Below are 15022 nucleotides of genomic sequence, written 5' to 3' on the forward strand. Positions count from 1 at the left end.
GACAGTAATTTAATTAGATAGACATTAATTAGGATAATCACCTGGCTCCTGGTCGCGACGATCATGGCAAATTGAAGGAGATGATTTTGTGAGATAGAAGGGAGCTGGGGGGAGCGCGTGTGTTTGCTGGGAGTGCTCATTATTGTGTGACCTCCCGAGCTTTGTGACTGTGGATGGAAAAGAAATCAAAAGACGATTTCTGCGATCTCCTAAGTGTTGCTCTCTCCCTCACGAGACGGGGAGAGCGTGGGGGCTGGAGGCTTTGGGGTGCGGCCAAGGTGGCAGCATGCGCTCGGACGGCGAGGGCTGCGCAGGGCAGAGCTCGCGAGCCCCGAGCCGGTGGCCTGCTTTCACCTTAGCCTCGCGCAGTGTCTCTTTCCCGGCTAATACGAAGTGCGCAATAGCTGCGTGGACTCTTTTATAAGATCTCCCCGCCGCCCCCCGCACGAGCTGCTTCCCGGGGAGAAAATAAAGCTCCCCCCCGCGACGGCGGCTGCCGGTCCCGGGTGCGGCGCCTCGCCTCGCCTCGCCTCGCCTCGCCTCTGCCCAGCTCGGCACAACGTGAGCCGGGAGCAGAGGGGCCCTACCGCACCGGCCGCGCTGGTGCATCAATATTTCATGTGTGCGCTGTAATGCGGACGACGATCGCGCCCGGCAGGCAGGCGTCCTTCTCCACTCGCTCTCTCTTCGCGCAGTGACTCAGGCGCGGAGAGATCTTTTGTAGGAGATGTGTCATAGCAGCGGTGGCCCCGGCTCGCGAACGAGGCGAGAGCGCTCGCCGGGGGCCGGAGCCCGCCGAAGGGCTGCGCCGGCAGGCGAGGGCCGGGGCCACGGGCAGCGCCCCCGGCTGCCGGGCGAGGCGCCCCCGCAGGCGGCGCGCAGGGCGCGGCTCTGCAAGGGGGCGGCGCTGACGGAGGCAGCCGGGCCGCGCGGGGTCGGCGGCCGCCCCCTGCCAGGCTGCGGCGGGAGAGACCCTCGCGGGCCCCGCGCACAGACGCTGCTCTGCCTTCGGCCTGTGCGGCCAGGACGGGGCTTCAGCGACCAGCTCGGTCCCTCTCCCCCACTCATTCACCACCAGGAACCGGAGCCTTGGCCGCTGGTAAGAAACCAGGCGGGGAAGGAGTGAAGGCCCCTGACTTCCCTCTGCAGCCGGGCTCACCCTAGCAGTGGTGCCACATACAGTGGAAGCTGGGCCTCAGCAGCCCTGTTGGATCAATGCTGCTGCTGCCAGCCTGGTGGTGCCCTCTGAACCTTCAATACGGGAGACAAAAACATCGTTGCAAATATTCTGTAGGTAACCAAACGAATATTTGGTGGAAAAATCAAAGACCTTCCTAGATGCCAATTTATTATAAATTACAAATTACTGGAAACTGCAAAGCCGTTCTCTCCAAAAAGCAAAGGAAAAGTACAGTTACAATGATCAAAGAAAGCTTTGCTCTTAAGGGACACACACCTTACTCCCCCAAATACTACAGTGGAAATAATTCTTGTAGTTTTAGTTTGACCTGGGGCATTTGATAGTTCTTCATTCAGTCAACTCGACCATGTGTTGCCATCCTTTGCACTGCCACAGCTCAGAAAGAAATGAGTTACCAAAGAGGTCAGCAACAAAGCTCCAACTAGTGCTCCAAAGCTCCAAGATCATAAAGAGAGTAGATAGAGGAGAGTAGAAGTGAGCACATTTGGTTCTGTGCTCTCCTGCCCATCAAAAGAACTGTTCTAAACATCAGAAGGAAAACAGAAAAGTAAATTTAAACCCCCCTTTAAAAAAATCCAATAAATACCTTTTTAAAATGTTTTCTTCAAATGGATTTTAGTTCATTTAGAAAAACCTTAACATTTTGAAATCTGAAAAAGATGATAACTACCTGGTTTCTTCAAGTATTATTGTATGTTTACAGTGAAAAGCCATATAAAAAGGTTTTACGCTTACATAGGATGCAGCCAAACATCATATTAATTTGTAAATAAATGCTAATGAAACATTTGATAATGTTTCAGGTTTTGGTTTTGTAACTAAAGCACAAGATTCAGTAAATGTATTTGAGATAGTCAGCTGTGAACTAAGTTATTGTTCTAGGAAGACCATGTTTTACAGTGGAAATAGTCCTAAAGCCTCTCCGTAAAAACATTTCTAATGAAATCTTTCACAAATGCCAATCATGCACACTACTGTGTTAGTCTTGATTGTTGAATGGCTGGTTGGTTAGCGCATACTATTTTCCACACCATGCATCCTGTTTTCCAGGAATATATAGCAATTTTCTGAGCAGAGCTAGTTACATACTAAGCTGCTATAGTTCTTGGTGCTCATTTCCTTCACATACAAATTCTCCAGTGCAAAACTGCTATGATGATGATAGCACCAGCTGAAAGATCAGGAGACAAGGCAAAATCTCCAGGAGACATAGGGGAAAGACTGTACTACACATTTCATGTAGTACATTCAACCATGGCATATCAATTTACATTGCAGAGATGTAATGAATTCTGCAGCAAACTGGGAATTATGCAATAGTACTAATGTATTCTGAAAAAAAACCTTTATTTTGTCCTTTTGTTAAGCGGGCATCACTGATGGATAGGTATTGGTAGGCTAATCAGTTCGTAGAAAAAATGTGAAAAGGGTTGGAGAAGAATTGCAAAAAGGCACAGTCCATGACTCCTCAGGGTGGTCAGGTCCTAATGAAGCTTGGGTGCTCCCTTCTGGACAGGAGTCTGGTCCCTTCTGCCCTTCATGTCACTACATGCATCCTACTCTCAAACAGCTATGCAATCCTTTCTTTTTGGGTTCTTAAAATGCTTAGTAGATAAAGTAACAACTAGAACATGACAGAAAACAGAATTTGAGAGGTTTATGCAGCATCCTTATAAAAGAAACAATGTGTAGCCAGGCTGCATTATACACAGGACTTGGATGCTGTGGTTCAAGCCCAGGCTACAGCAAATATGCTGCTTCTTGAAAATAAATCTTCCTTCAGTTACCCGCTGTAAAGCATCCTCACTCCCCAAATATTAAAACACCTGATACATTAGTGCTACTTATCAGGAACTTTGTGTTTTTCCCTTCCTCCTTGTCTGGTGTTCTGTTGCCTTCTTTTGAGGCTTATAAATCAGTAAGTTTGCAAACATCTGCATTTATTTCTATTTGAATTAGATGTTTATTAAGTATAATTTGACAGAGTTCTGTTTGTAAATATTATCTAACTTAAAGGTCAACATCTGAACAGGCACAAAAAAGCATTAAAAAAATGCCTTGTAATAAACTAGTGAACCAACAGACTACAGTTTGCACTGCATGGAATACTTGCCACCTACAGACATAAAATGGAACAATGAGGCAAAGCTAGGCTTTACCAATCACACCAGTCAAGTCCCCTTTGTAATTCTGTCTTTTAAAGACTCAAATCTAGCAGGAGTTTAAAATAGTCATCTGCCTGAACCTGTGAATTGTATTTACATTTTTTTAAAATCACTTCATTAGTTAAACAGAATAATGTGTGAGAACAAAAGTGTAAGAGGAACATTAGTGAGTCTGGTCTCTGTAGCTGCCTAATACTGAAAACCACCTGCTTGGATTTACTGAGACAGGAGCTAGGTTTAAATAAGGTAAATGCACAAAGATAATTCCTTTGAGTGAGTGTTCCCACAGCCTGAGAGCAGGAAGGGGCTTGAGAAGTCTCTTTTTGCAACTGGGACTCTTCTTGTGGGACTTGAAATTTAATTTAACCTCCTCTCATTGCTAAGGAATTGTCTTTATGACTGACTTCCAGTCACATTTTATTTTTTTCAGGCAGTGAAAATGCTTACAATAATGTTTTACAATGTTTTTGTGAACACAGTACTACTGACAAAGTACGTGTTTTTATTTTCCTAGGTTACTCAGTAATTCAAGCGAGTCTCCTTTAATTTGAAGTGTTATTTACCACACTTATTAAAATATCTCTCAACAAGACATAGGAAACCAAGTTTTTACCTACGTAAGCATTCTACACTGATATCTATCCATCCTACCAATTGACAGAAAAACACCTTCCAAAAATTAGATAGATTGTAAATGTATTTTTATTATGTAGCAACAATCAAAATATATATGTACTACTGATTTTTTCCCCCAAATATTAAATGAAAAAAACTTGATACAGTTTGCCTCCTCTGTGTTCTTGAACTGCTGTGGAATCTGTAAGACCCTGACAAAGAAACAGAAGCAATTGCACAACAGAGACTGAAAGTTGTTATAGTGCTGAAAATGATACCTTTCATTTAACCATATATATCTTCAGCAGTCCCTGATTTCTGAGTGTTAACAACAGACAAATACACACAGAAAGCACTCCAACAGTAGATTCATTATTTAAATACAACTGTATCCAACATAGCTGCTAAACACTGGACAATATTTGAGGTCATCAGCACATCCACATGTTCTTCTAAATGACGTTTGGGGTCCTGAAACATAAATATTAAAACACGCTATTAGAGAAATCATTAAGATGTGAAATGCTCCAAGAAGCAACATGCATTTCAGTTCCACTTGAGGACACTGAAATGATGTTCCCAGCCTGTAAAGTCACTGTTTTCCTTCCTTCAAATAATGTATATAGCTTGGATTCTGAGTTCTCATGACTCTGACCTTGTTAATCCTTAACATAATCCAAAAAGAGCCCCATGTGGGTTAAGCAAATATGCATGGGTTAATTTGTCTCTCCAATTCTGGAAGTATAAAATGAAAACAAAGTTTTTATACAATTCCATACAAAATCTTGACTCAAGTGAAGTCAAAATTCAATGGAGCCAGGATTTCACCCTTAATATAGTTGCCTCAGAGCTAAGAATAATAAGTAAACCAGTACTTTAGGACTGACTAATCTGCAATAGAAGGGAATTCAGAGTTAAAATCGCTTCAGTGGCTGAACCTAGATAGTAAACTGTATATATGTTTTTGCATGTATGGTGCTACTTTATGAGACCAGCAATAGCTAAGCACAGAACATGTTAGCAACACAATTTTAGTTGCATTTCTAATCTTGTTTTTGTGAGGTTAAGGTAGATCTTTAAATACATTTGAATGCTTTTGTACATTTTTGTTACTGCAAAAGTTAAAAAGATAAAAAGTTCAAATACATATCTGAACCATTTTTCTGTGGATGAGATTTGTACCATTTAAAATGAAAATTCACCATAAATGTCTACAATTTGACATGGGAGATCTACTGTATCAATGTAAATAAATACATCTGTACCATGTAATTCATTTAGTAGTACTTCAGGTGAAATTCTGGCCTCACTCAATTCAATCGTGTAATATTATTTATTTCAACAAGATTTTACCCTTACCATTGATATAGTACTTTGTGATTTAGAGCGAAATGATACAAAGACTTACCCCTCTACTTAAGTAATATTCTTTGAGTACACTTTAACTTCAAAACATTAAGTACATGCTTAAATAGCTGCAAAAATATGAACCTAAGTCCAGATAAACAATATTATTTATGTAGTGAATTCTCTCTCAGATCAATATTATGCATTTGCCCAAGACAACAGGATTGCTACAGTAGTAAATTTAAATAGATGCATACACCTTTGCAGAAGTTAACCTAGCTAATTAATATTCACAGTATAGTGTAAAGTAGATAAGTGAATTTATAAAAATGGCTCTTTCTGTTGCATTGCTTGCTTATACAGAAACCAGTATAAAGAAGTTACAACAGAACGCAGTACTGGGCATGATTTTTACTCTGTTAGAAGAAATGATCTAAAGAATCTCTCCCACATTACATGCAGTTTCATGGAAGTGTCACCCCTTTTTCTATAATCCGTTTGCAAGCTTCATTTATTTCTTTAAGATTTCTCTGTTTGTAGTTATCTTTCTAACTAAAGGGAAAATATTCATGGCAGTAGCTGTGTCTAAAAATCCATAAAGTTTGGTGTATAAATGCAAGAGCAGGAAAAAAAAACTACTGGAAGGAAGTGTGTTTCAATACTGGAAGGAAGTGTTTTCATTAAATTATTTACAAGTTGAGAAAGATATACCAAAAAGTCTCTTTTTAGTAAAAAAAAATCTGACATGCAAGGAAAAAAACACAGTTTTTCTGTACTGAATTAACTTTAAAAAGTATGATTTTAAAGCATAGTTGAAATGATAAATTATACATGTGATAAGGCTTAGGTTTCAGTTGAGAAGAAATATTTACCACTATTATAAATCCTTTAAAATGATAGTTTTTCCTTTTGTTTCCTCCAATTGATCTGAATGCTACAATGTGCATGATTGGCTGAGCAATATTGCAGATAACTTATGACATCACACTGCTGGAAGCTGACACAAGCGAGTAATCCAGAATCCTCTGAAACAGTTCTATGGTTTACTACAGCAGCCATACAAATAAATCCTGTCTTTGTTCTTGCAAGGAAAAATTGTTTGGATGTATTTAAAGCTATCACTTGCTTTTAATTAGAATTCTGAGAGCAGTTTCTTTCCTCAGCAATTTTAATCTTTTTGCACAGCTACAGATTTCTCTCTTTGGCTAATAATTGGCCAATACCAAGTATGGAATTAATGTAATATCTTGTAAGTCCCATGTCCAACCACTGCAAGAAGATGGGCTTGATTCTTTTCTATTTCAACTGTGCCCTTTAAAAAGTGTTGTTGTTCCAAAGCACAAGGTAGTATGACGGCATTTAGCATACCTATTGTTTGTGTGCTGGCATTAAACATCCTCAGTTTGTCAGTGAATTATAGGTGAACTTAAGTCTCCTCCTGGCTCTACAGCCACAGAATAAAGGAATCCAAAGACTGACTTACAAAACAAACAAAAACTCCATGATCTTGTCTTCTAAGGAATGCATAATTAAGATTTTTTTCTTCTTTCTTTCTCTCTTAGTGGATGAAAAGTAGAATCTGGAGGATATCAAGTGGCTTATAAAATTTATTTAGCTGTAGCTACAAATTTCATTATAAGAGACTGCATATCAGACAGATAATTTACAAACCAGAAAGATTTTGTAACTGCTTTACTGATTACCTAGAGTCCTTTTGTTCAGAAAGCGTAAGTTCATTATTTATAGGGAGTTGAAAATATCAAGGGTATAGAAGAAAAATCACCTGCATACAAGCGACTAAACCAATATTAAAAATATACAAAGCATGTTATTTCACCTCACTATAATTCATTACACCTCACCTGCTTGCCAACATTTTTTATTGCCAGCTGTTCAGGTGTCATCTTATCTTCTTCTTCAACAGCCTGTGAAAGAAATACAAAAAAGGTCAGTGTTTCAGATTTTGTTTACTTTTTCCTGAGCCACAAGATTCTCAAAATATAATTTCCTCTTAAAAATCAAAAGACAACACATTTCAGAGAGTCAAAAGGAAAGATGCTTCAACTGCTCAGCAAAGGTGGCACTAATTATTATTTAAGCGTTAGTGCAAGAGATCAAGGGGAGAGTGTTTGTGAGCAGTTCTACTGTCAGATATCCTAGATATATTCACCAAACTGTATTAAAAAAAAGAAGTGCTTGGGATTTATGAAATCTTGTAAAAAGCTAGGAACTGGGAGGTAATCATGTAATATTCAAAGGACAGCATTACATTCATTTCTAACTACTCTAGGTTTTATTTTTAATTATGTATGTTGTGCTTCTTTGAATACATTTTAGTGATATTTCTTTATTTTGATTTAATTTTAAATGCTTACTCTGTAAGGTTTATTTACCCAAATAATTTAAAGTGATATTCAACTTCGTTGTTAGGAATTTACAATGCATTTGTTTTAAAGCACTTTTATGCCTATATTCTTTCTAGTAACTGTTTACATAGGCAGAGCAAACCTCAGTCATTTGCAATATTTTAAATGTAAATAAATACTATTAATTTATGCTACAGATAACCATAATCCTGATTCCGTAGTATGCTACATGAGTTTTATGCTTAACACAGGATATAGTCAGGCTCTATATATTTTAAGAGATCTAAATACCCACCTACTGTATCAGATGAATTTTTAAGCAATTCTACTACTCTGCAAGTACTTCCTGTAGTCTGATCAAGTAGTTCTTGACAGCTGCAAAAATTAGTTGTTTTGTTTTTTTAATCACTCCTGAAATACTCTGAATCAATGTTAAATTACAGAACTTCAGAGTTTGCTAGATTAGAGCCAAATCTGCTGCTTCAGCTAAAAAACTGTGATGGAGCCTTTAAATCTGGCGGTCAGCTATAAGCAACAGCTAATTTTCACTTGGTTACTAAGGCACTCAATACCCAGATAGTTTTGGTTTGTAATTTTAGCTACAGTTGTGCCTTATTTGCCAAATCCATTTAAGTCTCACAAGAATCATTTTATTTGCTATGCATCATACAAACGCATTAATTGAATGGAGAGCAATCCCAACATGCTACTACTGTAGGATATGAATACCTTGTTATAGTTCTTAGCTAATTCCAACATCTCCTTCACTACTGTTTCATTGAGTTTGCAATGTTCACTGTAGTCCTGAAGTGTTAAACCTTCCATCCAACTCTTCTTATGCAAATTTAGCAACATCTGCAAAATAAAGTCAGAGATTTTGAAAACTGTGTCAAAAAAGTAGACTTCCAATACCAATTTCCAAGGCCCACCTGACACAAAGTTTATTCACTAATCAGAGATGCAAGAGTGCATATGAATAAACTAAGGGTAGTAACATGCCAACTAGTTAGGAAAGCATTTTTAATCTTAAAAGGAAAGTATGTTTTGCATATCTATCCTCAAAGTCCCTGGATTTTGCAGTAATCTGGTGCACCAGACTAGAAATTTTGCAACAAATATTTTATTTATTCTTTAAAATAATTATGAAAATGAGAAGTACACAGTAGGTGCAGTAGTCTGTGTAACTATTTTGATTAAAAAAACTTTTACACTGTCCTCATACTTAAAGTTTGCTAGATTTTATATTGACAGTACATAACACTGGAGAAATAATCACAGAAAAGACAGAGGTTTTAGCTGCTACACAGATGGCAGCTGAAGTTTTTGGCTCCTGTTCATAGTTCAGAGACAGTAGAGTGTTGTGGACTAAGCATATTAGGCAGATGTTTTTACCATACTGATGATCCCTGAACAGGGCTGTTGCTATTATGCAGTGGACTTTAACCATAAACAAAACAAATGGTTCTAAAAAGGAATGATAAAGACAGATAGATATGACTTTTTTTCATTTTTCCATATGCTAGCATTCTTCCATGTAGCTGGCTTCAAAGAAGTTGCACCTTAAAGAAGCAGTCAAACTTCACATTCTCATGGGGTGCTAAGATCCATGTCATAAGAATATTTAGGGTTTATTATACACTGTATAAAACCATTCAACTTTAACTAAAGATTTCCACAGAGGGGAACATTTCTGAGTCTTTCACTAATACCCAGGAGTCTGATTTGGATGCAGAGCCCAAGAGATGGGAGAATTTAATATGACAATCCTAAACAGGGGCTCTGAAATTTATCTGAGTTTTGCCTTACTTGACTTGATGGACTGAAAGAACTGGTGGAAAGACACATCTTAGGTTCTGATTTCAGTACTTAGAGGGCACGCATCTAGGAGACTCTGCCCACTCTCAGACAGTTCAAGGATGATTCTGGTGTCTTTTAGGTAGACAGATACATTCTATCCTCTCCCCAATTCCTGAATATGGCATTTACTGCCTAAGTCCTCAAATCCCCATTATGTTGATTATAAAACTAGGAATTCAAGTTATCTGCAGGGGAGCTGTTTTTCAATTCTATGTGACATCTTCATAAAACTGTGGCTTTAAAACACAGTTAAAGGGAGTGGGCTCCCTCCTACAGCAGCTGAAGTCTTTGCATGTGTTGTCTGACAGGTTTTGTACTATAAAGACATTAGGAAGTTAGTTCTCTTCAATAGACAAAAAACACTGGGGCCTTGCTGTGAAATCTAGATTAACCAGCTCCCACAGATTCTGAGCTGTGTTGGTATAGATGTGCTTTCCAACTGAGTCTTGCTGCTTTTGCTTCTTTATCCATAAACACACATAGTTTAAGATGGTTTAACAAAAAAAAAAAAAGACAAAATGGGTGTAACAGTCCTATGAAGGATTTTTTAACTTGACCCTTCATTAACTCATTTTTACAAGCCTCTCTTAAGGTACTTAAGATTAGTCTTTACCTGCTCAGATGATTTCAAGGATCCTTATGGCCTAGCAGTTTCTGCCAACAAAACCAGGAGTGTGTCCACACCAATAACTACCCTGTGTCAGAACCCCTTCCTTTGGCAGAGCAATACCAGCTCTGCAAGTGACAGAAGGCTTCTACTGCCAAAGGGAAAACATCAGGAAGTATATGTGGACATGCCAACACTTTCCCATAGTAGCCATGGCCCCTTTAACAGGTTATGCCTCCTGCAGTGCACCATGGACCTTCTGGTATAACTGTTGTAGCAGAGCCATACAGAGCTGCCACTCTGGGATGCACTCTGGTGTGAGGTGTGATAGCTATGTGCCAGCAGAAGACTTGTTATATACAGAGAAGCCCTAAGTCAAGATAGCAGATGTCTTCTCAGCCTAGCAAATGAAGCCAGATTTAAAGGAACCCATTAGACCCAAGAGATAGTTGATCATGTCATGTTATATTTTCAAGATACCAACAGTCTCTGATAGTTAATATGCATTTCCTGAGGCAAACGGACAATCATTGCAGAAGAATCTAGTGTTGCTTATATGAAAAGTACATATTGCATAAGGATGAATGAAAATAAAATTATTCAAAAGGAAAAAGAGGCTCATTATGCGAACTGGGGACTACTGAAGGAGTCATCCAAAAACAAGTAAACAAGCACTTAGATGTCTTGATTCTACACTTACAAGATGCATGTAAATTTAGCAGCCTCTCTGTCAAGATAATTTCCCTTGTGTATATAATATCTCACGTTAATAATTGTTCAAGTTAATTTTTTTAATGCATTAAATTGAACACGTGGTATGTGGTTTTGAAGCCCACACCCAAGCTCCACTCTGCCACTGTCACCACTGACCAGGAATAACAGTCACAAGCTGGCAGAGGGCAGGTTTAGGTTAGACATCAGGAGGCGCTACTTCACAGTCAGGGCCGCTAGAATCTGGAACCAACTTCCAAGAGAAGTGGTGCATGCTTCTACCCTGGGGGGTTTTAAGAGGAGGTTAGATGAACATCTTGCTGGGGTTGTTTGACCCCAGTATTATTTCCTGCCATGGCAGGGGGTCGGACTAGATGATCTGCTCATGTCCCTTCCGACCCTAGAAACTATGAAACACAGCCCAGAGGCATATGGAGCAGTGCCCAGCAAGCAAATCTGTGAAGGGGAAAAGGCGTGGGGGAGAGAAGGGGCATGTAACAGCAGATCAAGGCCCCCATGGTGACAGAGTAAGTGGGGCAGGGGTGAATGGGGCCCCAGGGCCAGGGTGGGTCATGGGACGGATCTGCGGGTGGCTCGTCCAGGGGAGCTCCCACCACTGCATGTACCTCGGGGGAGGCATGAGGGGCATGTGCACCCTGATTGTGTGCAGGGCAGAGGCGGACTGCTGCTGCAGGCTGGGACTCTGCACCCCGCTGCCTTTGCCCTGGGAGCTGCAGCTGGCAAAGCAAACAAAACTCTGGTTTGTGTCTACCAATGCATCTCGAGTGAGACCCAGGAAGTCATTCTCCTGCTTTACTCAGCCTTGGTGAGGCCGCAACTGGAATACTGCATCCAATTCTGGGCTCCGCACTCTAGAAAGGATGTGGAGAAGCTTGAGAGAGTCCAGAGGAGAGCCACATGCATTATTAGAGGACAAGAGAGCAAGCCTTATGAGAACAGGCTGAGAGCCATGGGACTCTTCAGCCTGGAGAAGTGAAGGCTCAGGGGTGACTTGGTGGCAGCCTGTAAGTATATAAGGGGTGTGCATCAGGAACTGGAAGACTGTCTGTTCACCAGGGCATCCCAAGGGAAAACTAGGTCTAACTGTCACAAACACCCAGAAGACTGTTTTAGGATGGACATGAGGAAAAACTTCTTTACTGTCTGAGTCCCCAAAGCCTAGAATAGCAGGCATCTACTCTGGACACGTAAGAAACACTTGGATGCTTATCTTGCTGGGATCATTTGACCCCAGCTAACATCCTGCCCCTTGGGCAGGGGGTTGGACCTGATGATCTGATGAGGTCCCTTCCAGCCCTAAAGTCTATGAAATCTATGCCATGCTGTGCCTCCCACCACTGGCCGGGCAGGGGTCATGGCACAGCCAGCACGCAACTCCTGAGACAAAGGCAGCAAGGAGGAGCGCCACCCTGCAGCAGCAGCCCACCTCACAGCAGTAGCCCTCACACAAATCTGGGGGGGCACAGGCCCGGCCCCCCATGACTCCCCCAGGATGTACACAGTGGTGGGACCGCCCCCCCCCCCCGACAAGCTGCCAGAAGCTCCAACTGTCCCACAACCCAGCCCAGGGCCCCATTCACCCCAACCCGCCTCTATCCCACTCCCTCCCTCACCATGGGGGCCTCGATCTGACCCCCTGCCCCTTCCCTGCTGGGCAGAGAGAGAAAGAGAAAGAGTGCATCTGTCTGACTTACTCACAAGCCGCTGTCCTCCCCCAGCCCTGCTACTGCCTCTCACTCCTGACCCACAGTACCCCACATCCTGTGTGGGAACCCCCCTCCCCTGGCTCCACACCCCCCCCACACACAGCCCCCCACACCTTCACCCAATGCCCAACTATACAAAGTACTTGCATAATTTTGCACAGCTGAGTTTTTCTGCACATAATTTTGAGTTTTTAGCTGTGCAATTAAAAGTGACTAATTCTTTTAATCACGGAACTAACTGTGATCAATTTTTTAAATCATCTGACAGCCTATATGTACATATATACAGACAGACAGACAGACACTTACAGTGAAAGAAATTACTTATTACTACTGATGGCCCTGAGAGATTAATATGAGAAGCTGGATTCTATTTCAACTCATGCATATTAAATTCCAATTGTGGGGTAAATTTCTATCATTGTTTAAATTTATACAAGCTAACAAAAGCAAAAACATATCCAGGTATATCAGAAGGCAGTCTGGCCTTCAGAATCTTGACTTCTATGAATTATGAATAGCCTGGAAGAATGCACTTTGATTTTCAGATTCAAGACTAAATTTGTTAAATTGGAAATTAGACAAAGCTCATTCTACTTTTAAAAAGAGCAATTTTGATATGGAAGTTCCTGACACTAAATGCACATGAAATCTCATAATACCACTTTTCCAAGAGTAAAATAATTAAGTAGGCTGCCAAGTTTCTAAGCATTTAGTGAAGGCTTGAGCTGTACTATTCAGACCAAACAAAATCACCGTGTGTATTGGGCGTGCTTATAGTTAAGCCTCTATTTTGTAGCTTCGACTGTTCCTATGAATTCTACTCCTCCAAAGTAAAGGTAGGTTTAATATCTACCAACATTGCCATGCACAGCTTGAAATTTCTGACGAACCTGCTCAGGTTGATCAAGGATCAAAGATGTTTCAGGATTAAAGGCAACTTTGAAATATGACAAATGTAGATATATTTAGAAAAAAATATAAATCAATCAAATTATTTATACAAGAAATACTCATTTTCTGTTAGCTACTGTTACCACAATTACTTGTTATGCATACAGATGTTTTTGAAGATGTAGCCTAGTACAGGATAGTTTAGCCTAGTTAATTTGTTTTGTAATAAATCCATAACATGACAGAGGAAAAAAGGTGCTAATGTCAACTAAAAATGTCAGAAATTCTAATTCAAACTACAATACTGCAACATGCTACACATCACTTTAAATAGTTTGTAAAGTGTTTTTTGTACTCTAAACAAAAAATATAAAAACTTACCTTCTGTTCTAATTCATTTTTTCTGTAGTTGATAGTAATGGAGTAATAATGCCTGTTCAGTCCATGAATCAGAGCCTACAAAAATACATTACACTAAAGTTATCATCACAGGTATGAAATATTAGTAAAAAAGCCGTATTTTACAGTGACACTTATCTTAAAATAATCAGGGGTTTTTTAAAGTTATAAACTGAATCAAATACTCTACTTATTCCTAATTCTCCATTCCAAATACTGTAGTTTTTCAATTATATTTTGTATTTCTAAACTATTTTGCTCTGGTTTTTATCCGCTGCTGCATAAGAGGTGCAAGCATCAAGGAAAATAGTAATAACTACCTACCTGTATGGTGATGATGAATACATATAGAAAGCAAACTGAAAAAAAAAATTTTCTATCCCTTTTAGTTATGGTAAATTTAGGTGTTATCTATAAAAATAGGTGGTGCAGGTATTTCAGATATGCCAGGGGTGGGCAAAATGTGACCTGCGGGCCAGATGAGGCCTGCCAGGCCATTCTGTCCGGTCTGCGGCGCCCCTAAAAATTTAGAAAATTAATATTTATCTGCCCCAGCTGCCTGTCATGTGACCCTCGATGGCTTCCCAAAACTCAGTAAGCGGCCCTCCACCTGAAATAATGGCCCACCCCGACATATGCCATGTTTGCTCACATACCACACATTACTAAACAAGACCCACAGCTTGTTTTGGGAAGGCAAATTAAAGAAATAAGACTTTTCCAGAGTTGTGGATGAATCCTGACCATCACTATAGAGGTAAAGCTATGTTTTTAAATTCTCACACAGCTGCTGCTAGGTTGGCAGCAGCTTTTGGCTGAGAGAGTTAAACCTAAGTGACACTGCAGACTACACTCTTCCCCTGCCCTCTGTGGTTGGGAAAAGTCAGACAGTTATGGCAGCCATTAAAGTGTCTTATGCAGCCATTACAGTGTCCATATGCTTCAATTTTGGTGCAGAAGTCAGCCTCCCAGCTTAAGAAACACCCTAATCTTGGAGGGTTGGTTTTTTTGTTTGTGAGTTTGTTTGTTTAGGGGAAAGCTGTGCATTATATGAAAGTAAGTATAGTAAGCATGATTTTTTAAGTTGACCACATCTCTCTATAACCACTGCCAGACATTTCAGAACCATATTT

At 40.3% G+C, this 15022-nt stretch overlaps 1 protein-coding gene across 1 annotated transcript in view; it reads right to left on the minus strand.

Moving 5' to 3' along the window:
* Nucleotides 1-4050: 4050 nt before the first annotated feature.
* PSMD14 (proteasome 26S subunit, non-ATPase 14) overlaps nucleotides 4051-15022 on the minus strand; it is a 72179-nt gene continuing 61207 nt past the window's right edge. The window contains exons 9-12 of the mRNA XM_090045615.1: nucleotides 13872-13946; nucleotides 8424-8549; nucleotides 7191-7253; nucleotides 4051-4452 (exon numbers count right to left, since the gene is read on the minus strand). Of these exons, the coding sequence (XP_089901741.1) occupies nucleotides 4354-4452; nucleotides 7191-7253; nucleotides 8424-8549; nucleotides 13872-13946 (363 nt within the window). The 3' untranslated portion in view covers nucleotides 4051-4353. The remainder of the gene's footprint in view (nucleotides 4453-7190; nucleotides 7254-8423; nucleotides 8550-13871; nucleotides 13947-15022) is intronic.

Source organism: Crocodylus siamensis, chromosome 4 (genome assembly GCF_052110815.1).
Source record: "Crocodylus siamensis isolate JL-2025a chromosome 4, ASM5211081v1, whole genome shotgun sequence".
Classification (NCBI taxonomy): Eukaryota; Metazoa; Chordata; order Crocodylia; family Crocodylidae; genus Crocodylus; species Crocodylus siamensis.